General features: G+C 34.5%; 1 protein-coding gene across 2 annotated transcripts in view; it reads right to left on the bottom strand.

The window, feature by feature from the left end:
* The window catches only part of LOC145293924 (uncharacterized), a 241,481-nt gene that overhangs the window by 7,912 nt on the left and 213,569 nt on the right, over positions 1-20,000 (bottom strand). For both annotated transcript variants that reach the window (XM_080140747.1, XM_080140748.1), the window contains exon 5: positions 5,511-5,777. In XM_080140747.1, the coding sequence (XP_079996873.1) occupies positions 5,511-5,777 (267 nt within the window). The remainder of the gene's footprint in view (positions 1-5,510; positions 5,778-20,000) is intronic.

Here is a 20,000-nt window from a genome sequence, read left to right as displayed (position 1 = left end):
TTTGGCTGGAAACTATGCATATTGTTAGAAAGAAGGTGCGTAATAAAATATGGGTTATATGAATTAGATAAGTAGGTTAAATTCCTTTGTAAAACATCAAAGGAAATTGGGAAATTTCCTGGTCATCAGAATGTTTCAAAAACGTGCAAATCGCGCATGTTGATGACACGTAAATTATAGTCACGTTGGCAAGACATACATGTGATTTCTCAATATAGGAAAGAGTTCGAAGTTAGAGTTATAGAGAGTCGGAGAGTCAGACGAGAGTCCGACCAGGGACGCAAAGAGGTTCAGACCGAACCTTGGCACCGTCTGGAAGCGAGTGGGTTTTAGAAGAAGAAGAGGTAAAGAAGAAACTTTGAATTCCTAGATGCAAAGCCATTGACCGGTCAATTGGAAGAAATAAATGATCATCATGTTTTTCATAACTGCCGTCTTCTGTGTTCATCATTACAACGAGAAAAGTTATTGTCAATTTATGTATAAGAACCATTTGATAAAATCATCATCTAAAAATATGCGTTAGAAAGTATATGTGTCAAACTGTTTATGTTATATAAACACTCCCGTTTCATACAGAACTGCCAAAAGCATAAATGTCAATCTCTCGGTCTATCTATCTAGATATCAAATCGCCTCTCAAAGTGTATTTATATGTATACTCTTTCTTTATATATACTTGTTAATGTCTCCATCCTATCTCTTCCAACAACACATCTCAACAATATGAACATCTCAACAATATGAACACTCACAATGAATATATATAATGGCTAGCATCTCTTCCAACAACATGATTAAGAATCTAATCTCTCATTAAGACTCTTACTCTTCTTATAACATGAACAACAAAAGAACGTTCATCATTCTAATAATAACACCACTACGTAACACAATTATTCTCATCTTGGGTTCACCCCGCGACCTCCTTTGGGTGTTAAATACATGTTCCCTTTTCTCTACTAAGTAAAAGAGGGGTTAGCTCTGCATTGCAAAAATTCAACCCATGGGTTTGAGGGTCATTCCGTAGATCATAAAGAAAGTTCAATCCTCAGGGATCACTAAGATATTTTTTAAAGTTTTTCTATGGCCCAATTTTTCGGGATCTCTATGCAAATTGTTAATATTAGTGCAAAAAATGTTTTACGAAACAGAGGATCGATACCCACGCGTATTTTCTTTTTTTTTTTTTAACACAATGCAAAGGAGACAACCCCAAGTGAAGAAGGGTTTTTTTTGTGAAGTTACCTCCCTTGGGCTGGGCATATATTTTATTATTTCTTCTTTTTCTTTTGTGAATTTGTAATTAGGGGGATCCAAATGCGATTAAGTTCTATACTAGGATGACTAATGATATTGTTATTTTCTACCATATGTGCCGCCTATTTAAGTTTTCAGATCCGCCATCTTTCTTCTGTATCCAGTATTTTGACATCATTCCACATTGGGGAATGGTTACTCCCCTTGCTCCACACATGTTCAGCTAGGGCTGATTTTTCCATTTCTCCCCGTGTGACAGTTCGGTGTTCTTCTAGACTTACTTTGAGGGGGCGGCAAGTTTCACCTTTGTAAAGTTTCTTGTTGGACTGTTCTTTTCGTCTGAAATTGTAATTTGAACTTTGAATGACTTTAAAATTGGCACGCATCAACCCCTGTGGTGACTCTTGTTTCTTCTCGCAGTCATGAGAACCTTGCGTCTCGACATTGCGTCCTATAACCAAGAACTTTGAGCGACTCATTTCTACTCATCATTATCATGATTTCAATTATTGTCTTTCTTGATTTTTGTAAAAAAAAAAAAAAAAAAAAAAAATTAAAAAGAATATATAAAATATAATTTTGACTACAGATCTACTTTCTCCTTTTACTCGCCCCGCCGTTGATATGCATGCTACTAACCCGTCACTAACATTTCCAGTCATTACTCAGAGATCATAAGCCAATATACAGCTTTGTATCCCGTGGATATTTTCCCCAGTAGGTTTTCACTTGATGGGATAGAGCTGAGTGGCGCATTTTCGATTATAGATTTCCCTACACATGTTTATGCATATTTACGAGCGAAGATATAATAGTACCATGTGGAAATTTATTAAAGTTTTTATTTATTTATTAGGTTTGTAAAAGGGACATTTAAAACCATTGTAATTTATTTGATGCTTATTGTTATTATTAGGGCTATTACAATAGAATATTTGTTTCATTGCTTTGACTCTCTAGTATATATCCGACACAGTTAGACACAGTTAACCAACCGAGAACCACATCACTCTATATAAAAGCATATAAAATATCAACTGATACACACTCGAGAGTCAAAACAATGAAAAGAATATGCTGTTGTCCTAGTCCTAGTTATTACTTAAACATATCACTATGGTTAATTGATTTTTTCTTTTGAATTATTCAAGCACCACTCTTATATTTATCTGTAATATTCTCACCCACACTCATCCTCCCAAAACGCTACTGGCCATAATTCTAGAAGATTTTGGGTGGGAAAATTTGCCTCCTCCTGCATTTTATTTTTTTAAGTTTTAATATGTTTTTAATATTTTTTTTAAAAAATTGTTTTTAATATTTTTAATATCAGGTTGACAAGAACGCTGTTGCGTTTTTTTTACTTTTAAATTTAGATGAAAATATCTTGGCTAAAACAAAAATTTATTGATCAAAATAAACACCGCCAGAATCAACACACTTTTGCCAACGCAAAACAAGCGTATTTATGCCAGTAACGTAAAAATTTTGTGTTCTGGGGCGATGAAGTCGCTAAAGGCGTTTTTGATATCACTTAGGTTTTTAAAGCATTTCTTACGAAGGAAGTTGTTGAGATGCTTGAAAAAGTGGTAGGTGAGAGGTCTGGAGAATATGGCGGATGAGGCAGAGTTTCGTAGCTCAATTTATTCAACTTTTGCAGAGCCAGTTTAGCAACGTGCGCTCAGGCATTGTAGTAGAGGAGAATTGGGCCTTTTCTGTTTACTAATACTGGGTGTTGTTGTTGAAGTTTCTGGTTCACTTAATTCATTTGTATACAGTAATTCCCTGCCGTAATGGTTTCGCCTGCATTAAAAAAATCTGTAATGAATGAGACCGGTTGCAGACCACCAAACAGTCAGCACAACCTTTTTTTTTTTAATGTAACTCTGGCTTTCGTGTCGTGAAGCTTCGTTGGCGTCTTACAGCGATTGTCGCCAGTTGTCATAAAGAACCCACTTTTCATCACAAGTCACAACCCGGTCGAGAAACGGATCATTCTTGTTGCGTAACAGAAGGGAGGATGACACTTCATCACGGCATTTCTGTTGGTTGTCATTCAATTTATCAATTTTCTTTTTTGTCTTTCCAATCTTTCTCAAGTCGTTGGAAATCATCGTATACGCTATGTCTAATTCAGAAGATAGTTCTCAAATAGTTGTGCGTGGATTGGCTTCGATTAAGGCTCTTAATTGCTCGTTGTCAGCATCCGATAGCTGACCACTATACCCATCATCTCAACACTCTTGTCGCCGCCATGAAATTTCTTAACCCACTATTGTGCTCTGCCTTCAATAGTGGTTTCTGGGTCAAACACTTCGTTGATATCGCGAGCTGTTTCAGCAGCTTTTCGGCCTAGCTTGTATTGAAATAAGAAAATTGCTTGAATTAGCTTTTTTTTTCTATCTTGTATTTAACATTCTGAAAAGAATACATAATTGTTTTAAAACGATTTTAATTGAAATGATTGAATAGAGCAAAAACCGCTCTTTTAAAGTGATATATTAAGTAAAGGTATTATAACGAAAATTTATTTGAAAATACGTCATTTGAAATCTAAATTAAAAATTCTGCAAGAACTTTCTTCTTAACCTAATATTTCTTCTTTAATATGTTTTAATATTTTTTTTATTGTATTTCATCATTTTAAAATATTTTTTACTATAAAAAAATAATTTCTAATATTTTTAGTGTTTTGTAATATTTAAAAAAATATTTTTAAAATGTTTAATATTTTCTAATATTTTAAAATATTTATTATTATTATTTAAAAAAATAGTTTTGCATCGTTTTTATAAACGAGGGAGGCTACTCGATGTTAAATTTGACAGGTGGACGACGTAAAACGTCGAAGGAATAAGTAATAATGATCAGAAATTGACTATTTAAAAGAACACTAATTTGTTCACATTAGACTTGAAAAAGGCAATGTTATAGTAGGCTAAGAAGCAGACCCCTGCTACTGTGCCCCACAGACGGGAAATTCTAGAAAATAAACTTTTTGCATGAAAGTTCCGCTTAATTCTAAGTACACAGATAGAGAAAGGGAATTTATTGATAGTGGTTATAGATATACAGCACAATAACGTTGATACACCAGTTCTCATCAAGATCACCGAAGTTAAGCAACATTGAGCCTGGCCAGTACCAGATGGGTGACCATTTGGAAGGCGAGACGCTGTATGTACCGTGAGATAAAAATACAAGTTTGGGAAACTGGTGTGGTCTATCCTTCTCTCTAGCGTAGGTGGTTCTCTCTTGAGCCGTGGCAGGCAACCCATCTAGTGATTGTGTCACGATAAAAAAAACACCCTTGATAGTCTTGGCGAAGCATCAAGTATTTCCAGCCATTAGAAAAAACATGAAAGAATTTCTTCACGTTTCACTTGCGCCTCTTGGCATTAGAAGAAGAAGGAAGAGAAGAAGGAGGAGAAGAAGGAGAAGAAGAAGAAGGAGAAGAAGAAGAAGAAGAAGAAGGAGAAGAAGAAGGAGAAGAACAAGATGAAGAAGAAGGAGAAGAAGAAGAAGAAGAAGAAGAAGAAGAAGAAGGAGAAGAAGAAGAAAGAGAAGAAGGAGAAGAAGAAGAAGGAGAAGAAGAAGGAGAAGGAGAAGAAGGAGAAGAAGAAGAAGAAGAAGGAGAAGATGAAGAAAGAGAAGGAGAAGGAGAAGGAGAAGAAGGAGAAGAAGAAGAAAAAGAAGAAACAACATAGCTAGACGAGTTTTTGCTGTGAATGTTTTAGGAAGGGGATTATAGCTTGACGACAAAAATTAACACCTTAATATTTATCAGATCTTTGCTTTACTCTTTGCTCCGTGTTTCCTTTCACTCTTTCCGTTGTACTCCATACGCAGTTTTAAGTCACATAATATTCTTTTTGCTATAGATACGACAAGAGTCTCTTCAATGAATCATATGCTGCATGTACTCTCCATAGGAATCAGTGACCTTTTGTAAATCTGTAGTAATAATTTCCCTTTTTGTCTCTTTCCCGAATTGTGTAAAAAGGTTGAATGCAGGCGCATGAAAATAGTTTTAAAAACGCTATTGTCCACATTAAGTTCGAGTAAGCAGAAAAGTGGAAAATTCCATTAGAAGTTATAGATTAAAAATAAGGCTACATATTAATCCCTTCAACTCTGACTCCGATTCCGACTCTGCAACTCTGATACTAAGACAAGACTCCACATTGAATTACAGCTTCAACTAATGACACACTGCTTAATTTGTCAATGTAATGAATGAAAGATCTTACCTACATCGCCTGATTTGCTTATCGGACTGACACTGTGACCACGGGATCCAAAACAGTTGGAACAACCACCTGACTCTCCTCCAATGCAGCAGCGGGCACAAGGGTAGTATCCACAGCAACGGACGTTTCTGATACGAGCTAGACGCCAAGGCAGATAACCGGGTTTGAAGAAACACAAGTAAGCCACAAGGCAGCCGGCCAATACTCCTAAAGTAATCCACAATGGCATCAAAGACACGGGCTCTGCAGTCGGCGGAGGCTCTGTAACTAAGAAAATGACACTGAACAATTTATCTTTATTATCTTTCTTATTGTCTCACATTCGTCTTTAACAAAATAAATGCTTTGTGTTCATCCTTATATCTCTAAGTACAAATATTAAAACAAGGGAGATTACTCTTTTGTTCATTTTAAACTATTCAAATAAAAATTACAATCAACTAAAACTGATTTAAAAAAAATATAATCGATTTTAATTCGATTTCTAAAGATTGCAACATACATTTAGGCTGTTTACAAATAAATAAATTAAGGTTAAACAAATACAGCTTTGCATTTATCTACGTTTAACTAGGAAATGTTTATCCGATTATTATATTCTTATCTCCTGTATAATATTTTGATTTCAGAAATTCCCCTCTGGACCAAATTAGCGTAGTTTTGCAACAACATATGCCAAATACAAATTCATTATACCTAGTTTTGACCTATGAGTAAATTGCTTGCTCGCTCGCTTTATACCTTTGTTTCAGTACTTAACTATACTTGTTACAAACATAGTTACGTTTTTAGATAATTTATATATACTTTATTTAAACCTGCGCGATCTACTGGATTCTCTCACTGTATATATATTCTTCCCAACTCTCTCTCTCTCTCTTTTTCCCTCTCTCTATCTCCATCTCGGTTCGAAGACAAAACAACAAACATTTATTTCCATCTCTCTTTCGCTCGCTCGCTCACCTAACAATTTACGATTTTCATAAACAAAGTTTTTTTTTAGCTTTTCAAAAACAAACAAAAAAAAAATTGTTGACAAAAAAAATATAATGAAAAAAATCTTGATACTTTATTTAAACCTGCGCGATTTAGTGGATTCTATCGCTGTGTATTTTCTTCCAAACGCTCTCTTTTTCTCTTTCTCTTAGAAGACAAAACAACAAACATTTATTTCCTATCTCTCTCCATCGCATGCTCACCTAACAATTTACAATTTTCGTAAACAAATTGTTTAGCTTTTCTAAAACAACAACAAAAAAATTCTATTAACCATAAGAAAAAAAAATTAATGAAAAAATCGAGAAAATATAAAAACTGTATTGACATTTAACAATTTACTGTAATAAATAAAATATTCATCTTGAAAAAATGTAGATAAATAATTTGAAAAACATTTATATTCAGTCACTATTTTGTTATTTTTATTTAGTGTATTTCTATTTTTTACGATTTGTTTGTTTGTTTTGACATTAGTCTGCATCTGTTACTGCACTCTGCTTCATCTGATGATTACCGGTCGTGCCCGATTCATGATTGACGGGATATCCTGAGAATCTGGACACATTAAGTTTTTTTTGTGTGTGGGATAAATTTGTATATTAGGTCCATCTCCACAATTTTCTTTAGAACGACTACTTTAAAATTTTTCAACTATGCTGATTAAGAAAATCTCATTCAATTTTTGCGGAGACAAGTACTTATAGAGATTAAAAAAAACCTGTATTATGCACTGTAATTCACGAGCTGCCAGGTTTGTACGCACACATGATAAACAAATCTACTTCTCTCCTACCGTCACTGCCACCCCACATATTTTTAGCATTTGCGGGTGAGTATGCTGACAATGATTGTCATGGTTAGATTTGGGTGAATTATTTTTCCACATCCCTCCAATAAAAAGAGATTCACTAATTGATATAATAATTAAGTGATTGATTTTTTGCTATGAAACAGATACTACCAAGAAATGTAAATGTCAACTGAATTAAAGGAATAAATCATAAGATGGTCAACATCATGAACTTTGGAATATAGACTTGTCATTCATTCACTATATTGCTCTGGATTGGTATATATTATAAGGAAATAAAATATATTTCTAACGATATATATATATATATATATAATATAAAGCTGTGTGTGTGTGTGTGTGTGTGTGTGTGTGTGTGGTCACGAATAGGCTCCTATATGGTTGACTATTATAAAAAACTGATTACATATAATGATAGAAGATTATCGAGCCACAGGAATGGGTATGTTTGATCTGGCAGAACAGTAGTTCATTAAAATTGTGGGGTCTGCTTTATATATATATATATATATATATATATATATATATATATATATATATATATATATATATTAGTTATCAGCAGTGTTTTGGTATATAACAGCTCTTCGGTGCGGCTAGATTAGTACTCATCCCAAGTCAGGAATCAAATCTACAACAATCAGAGTCATCATTTCTACTTTCTCTTTCTCATACCCACCCACGCACACACACATATAATATCATTATCTCATGTATTTACACAAGATTTCCTGTATCTATTTTCAGTATTTACTTCAACAGTGCTCAATACGTGAGTAGAGCTAGGTAGTTAGTTATGAAAATATATATGGTTATAGCCTGACGAATCCCCAACAGGATGAAACATGGAAACATCTGTGGCTTTAAATTGCCACATATATTTTCATATATATATATATATATATATATACTAGCTGTACCCTGCCACGCGTTGCTGTGGCTCAAATTGGCGCAATGGAAAAAGTTCCAAAATGAGAAAAAGAATGTTTCTTATAGGTTTAATTTTCCATTTTGCATGGGTACACAGTTTTTGATGTTCCATTTTCTTAGCTGATATAGAGATTTCCGGTTTGGTGACTCTTGAATACGTAATATATATTGTCCATGTGAAAAAACAGTCAGTGTGTAACTGTAAGGCCCACAATTGTAAAGATTGTTCCCTGTGCTTTGTTGATGGTTATTGCAAATGACAATAAAATTGGAAAGTGCAATTTCCTAAAGTGTAATGATGTATCCGGTGGAATCATAGGAATGCATGGAATGAAGATATATTCATCTGTGAAAGGTCCTGTTAAGATTGTTGTTTCTATGATATTGTTTGTTAATTTTTTTACTGCAAGCTATGTGCCATTGCAAAGGTTGGATTGGTTTATATTTCACAACATGATAATTGGTACACCAAATTTCAGTTGCAATACATGCGGTGGCATCCCTGGCAAATATAGCTGTTGGATAATTAACCACTTTATCTGCTTTCACAACAGTGTCGATGGATTTGTATTTGACTACCTCACTTGGAATTTTACATTGAATAATAGCGTTAAGTTCATGGGCATCTTTGTATTGACCTGCAAGAATAGCTTATTCACTCAGTCAAATGGAATTCTTATAATTTGAATATCTGCAAAAACCTTTTAAACTAACTATTCTTTTGATGAAATAAAATTACAGAAATTATAGAAGTTAAAAGTCAAAGAATTTTGCCCTTAACTCTGATCAGCTGGCACTTTTTCGTACCCAATTTCCCACAAGTGATGCAAAAGTTTTTGTGTGGATCGAACAGTCTGCAACTGGATATGCATATTTTGAGTTAAGTTTAATGTCTTCACATGGAACAAAAAAGTAGAGTATTTGAGGCAAGCATTTATTTCATCTGCTGGTGTTGATTGAAGAATAACAGGTAACATTTGTCTGAATTGTCTGCAAGCAATATTACTGCATTCCCAAATGGTCTGACATTGCCACGCAAATCTTGCAAGGATCGACGAAGAGCCTCAAGTGATTTTTTGCGTACCATTGTGCATTCATCCTAAACAATAAGTTTGCATTTCTGCAATATTTTTACCCATATTGGATGTTTTGGAGATGTTGAACATGAGATTTTTGAAAAATTGAATGTTTTAAAGTTGAATAAATAATTCTTCTACTTGGCAGCAAGATCGCAGGTATTCCTCATGCAGCAAGGGCTAAGGCTATGTCATTTTGTTACCAAATGGTTGCCAAAATCAATTTAATTAGAAAGGTTTTACCAGTTACTTCTGGTGCTATTCAAGGTAGCAGTAATTTCCAAATAACTTCTATTCTCACAGTCAGTAAATTAGGTGACTAAAATAGGATTTATCCATGTTTTGACAATGCCTTATTCACTGTAATTAATTTAGGAGACTAAAATAGGATGAGGTATTAAAGATGGACAGACAGAGAGGAAAACATATAGCCAGAAAAGAGAAAGTGAGAGGAAAATATAGAAAGAGAAGGAGATAGAAAGATAAAGGGATTGATAGATAAACAGAGAGAGGGGAGAGTTAGAAACAGAGGGATGAGACAGAGGAAAGGAGAGAGATAGAGGGAGTTAGAGAGAGAAAGGGGCTCAAAGAGAGATGGAGAGGGTGATATAGAGAGAAAGATAGATTGAGAGAGGGAAAGGGAGAGATGGAAAGAGAGAGATATTAAGAGAGGAAGAGAGAGGGGGAGAGAAACAGAAGGTGAACTACACTTCACCGCTTGTTTCCTCGTTCAGTAGAGAAGAAATCTTTCGAGACTGAGGCAATTTTAATGTTTTGTTATTATCCAGAGTACCCCTTTTTTGGGGGGGGGGAGGGCTAGATTTTCCTCACATTAGAAACCGACCGGGTTATCTGTACTTTCACTTAATAAATTAATAAAAGAAAAACATATTGTAAAATTTGAATTTAACATGAAAATACTATTTTAAAAAATAGAACGATAACATAAGTGCCAATTTAGTTACTCCTTGGGCGTTGAGTTCCATGTTAATGGTCGCTCCCTTAGCCCCCCCCTAGTCAAGGCTAATGCATGCGCACGTAACATTTTTTTTATTTACTGACGTTGGCTTAGTAACTAAACGATTTATTGATAATTTCGTAACCCTTAAACGCATGCCGAAAGATTTAAATTGGTTCATTATTGTTGTAATGAAAAAAAAAAGTTTCATTCAACACAAAACCAAAAACACATATTAATTATAAATGATTTATTATTCTATTCATTGAAATTTACTAATTTTTAAATAAAAAAGTAAAAAAAAGTTAATAAAAAAATAGTTGCTTATGTGCGCATAAAAAACTTGTTTTTTTTTTTTGTTTTTTTTTTAGATTAGGTCCACTTTATAATCACCTCCTACAACCTCCTTATCTTAAGAACAGCTTCCGGAATAAACACCACTTTTGGAGGGGGGGCTATTTGCAAAATTTAACTGATATTTGTTGTCAGCATACCCACCCGAAAATACTATTAAAAAAAAGGAGGGGTTCAGTGCCCGTGGCAGAGAAGTAGATTTATTTATCAATAAAAGTTGCGGAGAAGTAAATTTATTTATCAATAAAAGTCGTCATTTAAAAAAGAAATTTGTGGAGGTGGACCTAAATGTAAATATTTACCAAAAAAATTATCCCATTATTACAAAAACGTTTTGTTTTCGCACTATTCAACAATTTGTTCATCCGCGCATGTAAATTAAAAAATATTTGTAAAAGTGAGAAGTTATCAGTAAATGATTTAGTTTTTTAAAAATTTATTTATTTATTTATTTATTTTTACATTAGGTCCACCTCTACAAATGTTAAGAACGGCTTTCTGAATAAACACCCTCAACCTCTCCATGTTAACAACGGATTTCGGAATAAACACCATTGGGGGGGGGGATATTTAAAAAAAAAGTCGATAAAAGTCGTCTTTAAAAAGAAATTTAAAATCAAATGTTTGTAAAAGTGAGAAATTATTAATAAATGTTTAGTAACATTTTTCGGTGCTTATGCAGAGAGTGATCCGCGCTATTTTTTAAATCGTATTTCCACGTATAATTAAAGTTTTATGATATGTTTTTTTTATTCAATTGCAAGGTTAAAGTACAGAATAGGTACAAAACACAATCCCCTCCCCATGTTAAGAATGACTTTTTAATTAATAACGTTATTATTTCAGCATGGATCACTCTCTGCATGAGTACCCATTTTTCTTTTAATATTCATAAAAAGTAAAACTTTTTTCAAAATAAATAAATAAATAAATGTTTGTAAATGTGACAAATAATCGTTTAGTTACGGCAACGTCAGTAAATAAAATATGTTACGTGCGGGGTGGGGTGGTGGACTAAGGGAGCGACTATTATTTTTTCTGCTGGTCGCCATGGAACTCAACGCCCAAGGAGTACCAAAATGTAATTTTTTTTGTCAAATAAATAAATTTCAAGCAATTTTTGCAATAAATAATGGATAGCAACTTCGTTAATTTTACGACTCGCCCCAGCATATTATAAACACCCTAACTTCCCCATGTTAAAACGGCTTTCGGAATGAACACCCCCAACCTCCCCATATTAAGAACGGCTTTCGAGGTTTATGGAAAGGCGTTTTTTTTTTTTTTTTTTTAACATTGGGAGGTTAGAGTGTTTATAATACGTTGAGGCATGTCGTAAAAATGAAACAGTGTAGAAAAAATTAAAACAAACTTTTTTATGTAAACAATGCCGTGAAAAGAAACTAAACAATTAAAACGTAATGTTTCATGAGTGAAAAGCCTTAACATGAAAGAATTTAAAATTAAAAAATTGGTAAGTACATAAATGAAATTAAATTTTTAAAATATGGGATTATTTATTTTTTGTGTGTGTGTGCTAATGCAGAGAGTGATCCGCGCTATTTTTTTAAATCGTATTTCCACGTTTAATTAAAGTTTTATTCAATTGTAAGGTTAAAGTACAGAATAGGTACAAAACATCCTCCCTTCCCCATGTTAAGAATGGCTTTTTAAATAATAACGTTATTATTTCAGCACGGATCACTCTCTGCATGAGTAAGTTTGTTTTTTTTTACTTATCTGGTAATTCGAGAGTAGTTGAAACGGAAGTTACCAGAAATAAAATCGGGCAAGTCTCGTAGAAACGACTTCGGAAAATATTTACATTTTATTTAATATTTTAATAATTCGCGAGATAAATTTATTTTAATAACATAAAAACATCCCTCGACTCTAAAGATGGGTTGTCTGAAAATTTCAAATAAATTGGTAAAGTAGAAATATGGTTTTATTCACTTTTAACGAACCAAATTTACATTATATATATATATATATATATATAAGAGAGAGAGAGAAAGAGAGAGGGAGAGAGGGAGAGAGAGACATATGTTTTAATTTATGCAAACTTTGTGATCTCACTACGCTATGCCTTGCAAAAGCCAACACTTTACATAAACTTCCTACAACATTTTCGTTTAGTTTATTATTAGTGTTACATGGTAAAATGGGTCTGTCCCCTTTTCCATGTAAGTAAAAAAAAGTAGTTAAATGTAAAAATGAAATAGAATAGACGAAATTCGAACCTCGTAATTTAGGTTTAGAAATAGATTACGAGAGAGAATTAGAAAATGGAATGTAAAAACAAACCATTGTTTAGCTTAGAGATAAAATAGTTTTAAGAAAAGGAATGTGCATTTGTCAATTCTGTTATGAAATTGAATTGAGGAATGCAACTCTAGGATAATTTAATAAACATGTTTTTAACATATTGGAAATATAGGTTACTGGAAGTATAGGTTAAAATTCCTTTTGTAAACAAGGAAAAACAAAGGAAAAATGTTTGGACACGCATTTTCAGAACACGTGAAAGAAGACACATGTTTTAACATGCGTATGACGTCATGGAAAATGGGAAGTTCTCGATATAGTTAGAAACTGTAGAGTTAAACAGGAGAGAGTCTGAGGACGAGAGACGACAGTCTGGAGTCCAGAGATGGACAGTCGAACGTCTGGAAGCGAGACGGTCACCTTTGAAACATAGAATGTAAAACTTTGAATTCTTGACTAAGAAAACCACGACCGGTCGAAGAAGAAATAAACCCATAATGTGTTTTTATAAACGTCATCTTTGTGTTGTAATTCTACCAAAAGATAAAGTGAAATTGTCATTATATGTCTTATATATCCTGTGTTTTAAAATGTCTTCACATACACAATGTCTCTACATCTCATATCTACACTGAACACTAAGACTGTCTCAATACTGTCTCATCACTCTAAGAGCTTCTACTACACTTCTAAGTATGAACATTTTATATATATGAATCTCTTCATAACACGAACACAGAACGCAACATCTCTCTTAATAAGACTCTCTAAGATTCACTTTTAATAAGACTTCTTAACAACGAACAATAACAACAATAATAATAATAATAATAATGAAAACCTTTATATAACATTCGTACCCCGACAAAAGGAGGATGGACTTATAAATTCACCTTCGTCTGTTCATCCATTTGTCCGTTCGTCCGTTCCTCTGTCCACACTTTTCTCAATAACTACACCTTGGAAATTTTAAAAATTTTGCACAAACATTAAACATGATATGAGTAAAAAAAATAACAGAACGGATTTTCCGATAAAACTCCAGTTGCTCCTCTAGAAGTGCCTTTCAGGTTAAAATGGCTAAAATTGACACGTTTGTGCTTATTAAAAAAAATTATAGCTTGGATTTTTATAAAACTTTCTGAAAAGTTGTAATTAACTGATTTCTATATAATTTTGTTTGTCTATACTTAGCGATAGATCTTGAGTGTGCTCCAGAGGCTCTTTTAGGGCTAATAAAAACACTCCATTTTTGGGACTATTTTGCCATATTTGTCCAAAATTTTCTGTGTATGTCTATTTAGCAGTTTTGCATGGTGCTGAACTCAAATTTAAATATGTAAAGGCCTTGGGGACTTTTGGGACTAAATGGGGGGGGGCAAATAATGGACTTAGTTTTGTTTTGCATGATGCAGAACTCAAATTTACATATGTTAAGACCTAAAACTGCACCGTTTGTTCATTTTCACCAGGATTTGACATCCCCTGGGGACTTTTTGGACTAAATGGAAGTGGGGGGGGGTAAATGCTGGACTTTTTTTTGCCTCGTTCACTGTGCACTCACGGGGGACCATGCATGCTTCACTTCTTTAGTATTTTATTGCACTTTCATAAGCAGAATAATCTCAGACGACATTCGGGGGGGGGGACCAAAAACAGACACATACACAATCCTCATTTTGAATTCTTCTTGATAATCTCGCCACTTTTAATGCTCACCACTGTCATTCCTTATCTTAACATATTCATGGATATCTGTGTTAGTGCTACTTTTTCCAGTCTATATTTCATATTCTATGACTATATCCTATTATCATTTCTGCTTTCATATCATTTGAAAGGGTTGATATTCAGGAGACATGGTAAAACATTAAAGAGTATTTTGACTATTCAATACTTTAAAATCCCATTTTCATGATATATAGTTACCTATGTACGGTTCTGTATGAGAACCGTACGTAGGTAATTATATTTTCCACTGCTTCGATGAATTAACTTTAGAATAGGGTACATGATCAGCCTAATCGATGCCTTATTAGGCTATGGAATCGGTTAAACCGAATTACATTTTTATTGGATCTTTTGCAGTCATTTAAGAACTACTACTACTTGGCAAGAGCATGACGCTGCAATGAGTAGAGGCCGCTTAGAGGGTCTTTGTATATTAGTCAAGAACCACACCGACATTTAATATGGATTGGGGTATAAAAATTATTCATAGGGAAAGAAAGACACGAGGAGAACATATATTAAACATGCTTGTATAATAAAATAAAAATACAATGAAATATTGAAGCAATGAGTCAACAGATTGCAATGGCTACCTGAAACAAAGTTTTATGAATGAAAATTGAGAAACACTTTTATAGCGATGCCTCGAAAGAGTTAGGATACCGCCTGTAGGGGCAGCTACGAGTGTAATTTTGAGGCAATCTCCAACCAAACCTCTCCTGAATCGGCATTGTTTGAGTCCAACAGCAAGGAGAAATCCAGGACGACTGGAAACTATGCCGAGATAAGCAGAGAGCGCACACAGCACCTGGAGGTCCCAAATAGTCATCCATTTAGTACTGACCAGATTTAATGTTGCTTAACTTCAGTGATCCAGTGAGAACCGGTGCGGTAACGTGATTCTGCCATACATTTTTATATAAGAAATAAGAATATAAGGGTTATTTTCATGTAAGTGTTCACAGTACATGTATTTGTGTAAAAAAAATTGAGTAAATACTCGTTACAAGTCAATATATTCATTGTATTAATATGTACATATTTGAGTATTTGGCAGCGTGGCATTGTGTATGTTGTGCGTTTAACTTTGTCTTGTTAGTGTGTAAGTTGAAGCTGGCATGCGAGTCATTGAAGCGTTTCATCTTGCCACCCCGTCCAAAGTCTGGGATGGAGTGTTGAGTAGACCTTCGTGGATTCCTTTCATGCAGCCGCTTCGTGAAGAATCATTTAAACTGATTTTCTTGACCAGGTCTTATAGAAAATTCTAAGTTCATCGAGAAACAATAACTATGCGTAAAGAATAGAGAGATTTTGATTCAAGATTTACTCCTTTAGATCCGCCACGTTCTGTTTAGGCCAGGGATCAGTACCTCGCGGGCCAAATCTTGCCCTCGAGTGGATTTTGTTCGACCTGTCACCTTATTCAGAGGAGGATATAAATATAAAATATATTTGTAATTTTTTTTTAAATTCTCGTTGTAAAATAAGTGATATTTTTAAAATATAATCATATTACATTTAATACTTGTTTTCTGCGAGCGTACGGAAAATTTATTTACATGTTTAATAATATCGTTGGTCTCCTTGACAATACAGCCAATGATGTTTGGCTCTCTTCCTATAATCAATATAGCTTTTTGGCCATCACATTCCAAAAGTTGCCGACCCCTGGTCTAGGCCAATGCATATTAACAAGCTAACCCCGAACACATATGGCTCTTCACTACGTTCAGACGCTCATTCACTATGAAGAGACTATATTTTGTGCATCACATAATGCTTCGATGCATGGAGACCTGTCGGGAATGCTACAAGAAACCGGAAAGGAACTACAAGGCATATTGCGTGTATATCACATCTGAAAAGGATTTTCCCAGTTATCATAGGACTTCCTGATTACACGTCTACATATTGCTGATAGAAACTGGTCTAATTTGAAGTTTGGAAATTGTGATAAAACTACTTACAATTGTAGGCACAACAAAGAAACATTCTGATTTTGGGGTACTGATATAGCGTTTGAACCAAACAAAACCGACTTTTTGTACTGTAGCTTCCTGTCGTTAACGTAAGCGGCCGAAAGAAAAAAGAATCACAAAGGAACTGACCTCGAAATCAAAACGAGACAGTTTTGCAACATGAAAACAAACAAACAAACGAACGCAAACAATCACTCACCGTATGTTTATTTTTTATGAAAATTTATTTCTTTTTGACGATGAAAATCAATGAAATATGTTTTTTTTTTTAATCAATGAAAATCAATGAAATATGTTTTTTTTTTTTAATCAAGGGAAAGTTAAAAGTACATTTATTTATTTATTGCAATCTTTACTTATCGTATCGGATGGCCGCCGATCATCTTACTCCTGTTTATATAAAATCTGACGAATTTAATAAAACTGAAACAGGGTAAGTCTTATGATATACATTGATACGAGAAAGTGGTAAGAAAATAAATATATAACAAATAAATATTATCAAAGGCAAGGTAAGTTACTCTTCTACCTATGTGGAGAAACATTTAGTGGTTTTACTTTAAAACACTTATTCGGTTCAAAAAGAAAAAAAAACAAAACAAAAAAAGAACAAATAGAGTTTAGCGTTAGGCGAGAACAATAAAAAATGGTCACGAATTGATATCTAAATATTTGAAGTTTCAATAATGACGCAAAAATAAAAATAAAACAGAATATTGTAAGAAACCCACCTAATAAATGTCACAGTAACATTTATTGCGTGGGTTTCTAACAATATTTTTAAGCCATTATTGAAGAGCTCGTGGCGCAGTGAATAGAGGCGTTGAGTTTCTAGGGCTCCAGGTAAGCATTGTCAGAAGATAGTGGTGTCAATTCTGCCCAAGCAGGCCAGAAGATCAGTTGACCAAAACGAGGCTAGACAACAACAACTATAGAAGGCCGAGGTTATTAGGGATAGATAAAAGACCCAGCATTTCTATTTCGTCGCAGTTAATTACCTGAAGAAGGCCAGAGGATGAGTTAGCCGAAACGTGGTGAAACAACAACTATGAAGATGAGGATAACAGTCCATAAAATAAAAGAATGACAAAACGTTGTACTCTTTCGTTTTTTTTTTTTGTTTTCTTTTGTTATTCTTGATCATAAGTCTTTTATTTTACCTCTGTTTCCAAATCATCAAAGCACAAGGAAAATAAGAAAATGACAAACACATATAATGGTCCTACTGTAGTGACGTCATAGTAGCTGCCCGATCTCGTAACTCCACCTACCCAGCCATCGACTGATTGCGGCTTCCTCTTGACAGTGGGTGTTACCGGACGATAACGCTTTAATGAATCATCGACACATGTTTGGCCCTCAGGAAGAACCGTGGGTCACTGAAAGGACCGAGTATTTCAGAATTAGTATGGGAAGGGGTCTCTGCGCAAAATTCTATATGGTTCCACCTTTAGTCTCGTAGCATAACTCCTACCCCTCTACTCAACAGCCTCGGATGGAAATTGATCTAAAACATTCTGTGTCTTTTTTTTCTCCGAAGGTAGTTTTAGTTGAGAGATATGGAAGGAAAGAATGGAGTTAATTCAAGATAACGAAAACATTATATACACACTAGCTTAATCGTCCCAACACTAATTATATATATATGTGTGTGTGTGTGTGTGTGTGTGTGTGTGTGTGTGTGTGTGTGTGTGTGTGTGTGTGTGTGTGTGTGTGATAAGCCTGTCGATTTTTACGTGAGAGGTCCACTAAAACAACTAATTTGTTCGGAAATCTACACAGCTGAATTGTTTTTGATGGTGAAGGCCTTATACAGAACATACCACACTTTTTGACACAACTGCTTATCTCAGTCGGTTCAATGGTGTCCACAAGACAGAACAGACAGTAAACCTCTAGATGCATATTGCATGGCTTAACGAAAACTGAGGGTACTGTATCTCTCTCAGTGGATTAAACGCGCCCCCAAATAAATACCAACCTGGAAATTTCTCTATCCCGCCGTGGTACTTACAGCGACTAACATTCACAACTGGTCACCCGTGTGATACTGGCCAGACCTATTGTTGCTTAACTTGGGTGATCTGGCGAGAACCGGCGTGTCAACGTAATTGTGCCGTATATAAATACGCGCGTGCGTGCGCGAGTGAGTGAGTGAGTGAGAGAAAAAGAATATAAATACGTCTCTCAGTGATGGAGTGTGTATATCGGTGTGCGTGATAGAGTGAGCGCGTTCGGTGCTCTTATCTGTCGGGCGGTGGTCGTTCGGTGTAGAAGCTTCCTATCAATCGGCGGTGGCTATTTATTTATTTATTTATTTATTTTGAGGGGATTGCGTGAATATGTAGTGTGTGAGAACGAACTCACATTACCCGATAACAAAAGAATTCTTTAAGATTAGCGGGCAAACTTTATCAAGGCGGAAGCGAGTAACGAAAAGACGGTGGTTAAGTTGGAGTGGGGGTAAAAATACAGAAACCCAGAAAAAAGAAAACCTAAAAAAAAAAAATAAATAAAAAAAAACAACCCCCCCCCCAAAAAAAAACACGGGTATCTTTAAAATGCCCCCTCCCTTCTTTCTGACACTATCAGCAAATCTGTTTTCATTTGAGATGACCGAAGTCACAAGCGATTTTTGTATCACAAATTCTAGAGCATCCTAGCTTTCCTTTCCACACACACCGCGGGCACCGATCCCATGGTTGTAGGTTCAAACCCTGGCTAGGGAAAGGTGCTTGTCTAGCCGCACTAATGAGTTGTGATACAACGAAACAGTACTGTATGTGGATGACTTTATATATATAAAATATAAAGCTGAACGTCTGTCTGTGTGTCTGGTCACGAATAGGCTCCTATATGGTTGACTATTATAGAAAACTGATCACATATAATGATAGAGACACAGGAAGGGTATGTTTGATCTGGCATAATGGTGATTCATTAAAATTGTGGGGTCTGCGTACACGCCTGGTCCACAAAGTATGACAATAAAAAATTAAAAATAAAAAAAACCTTTACAAGTGTTTTTGATATAGATGTACATAATAATACTTTGATAAGTATGTTTTAACTTAAATAGGGATGGCATAATAAAATTGTGGGGTGTGCGTTCGCGCCTGGCCTCCATAAAATACAAATAGGCACAAATTTTAATAAAGACTTTTCCTATCTATCTGCATAAGTATACTTTGATAATAATGTTTCAGTTTGAAGAAATATGGTATAATAAAATTATGGGGTGTTCGTTCGCGTCTGATCTCCATAGAAATATGTCACAAAGTTTTACAAGGTATTTTAATATAGATCCACAGAATATTGTGATAAGTTTTTCAGTGTGAACAGGTATGGTATAATAAATTATGGGATTATCTATTTTATTTTTAC

This window comes from Euprymna scolopes, chromosome 15 (genome assembly GCF_053919585.1).
Source record: "Euprymna scolopes isolate OS-2025 chromosome 15, ASM5391958v1, whole genome shotgun sequence".
NCBI lineage: Eukaryota > Metazoa > Mollusca > Cephalopoda > Sepiida > Sepiolidae > Euprymna > Euprymna scolopes.
The sequence above is the reverse complement of the archived record's forward strand: the minus strand, read 5'-3'. Positions and strand labels throughout refer to the sequence as shown.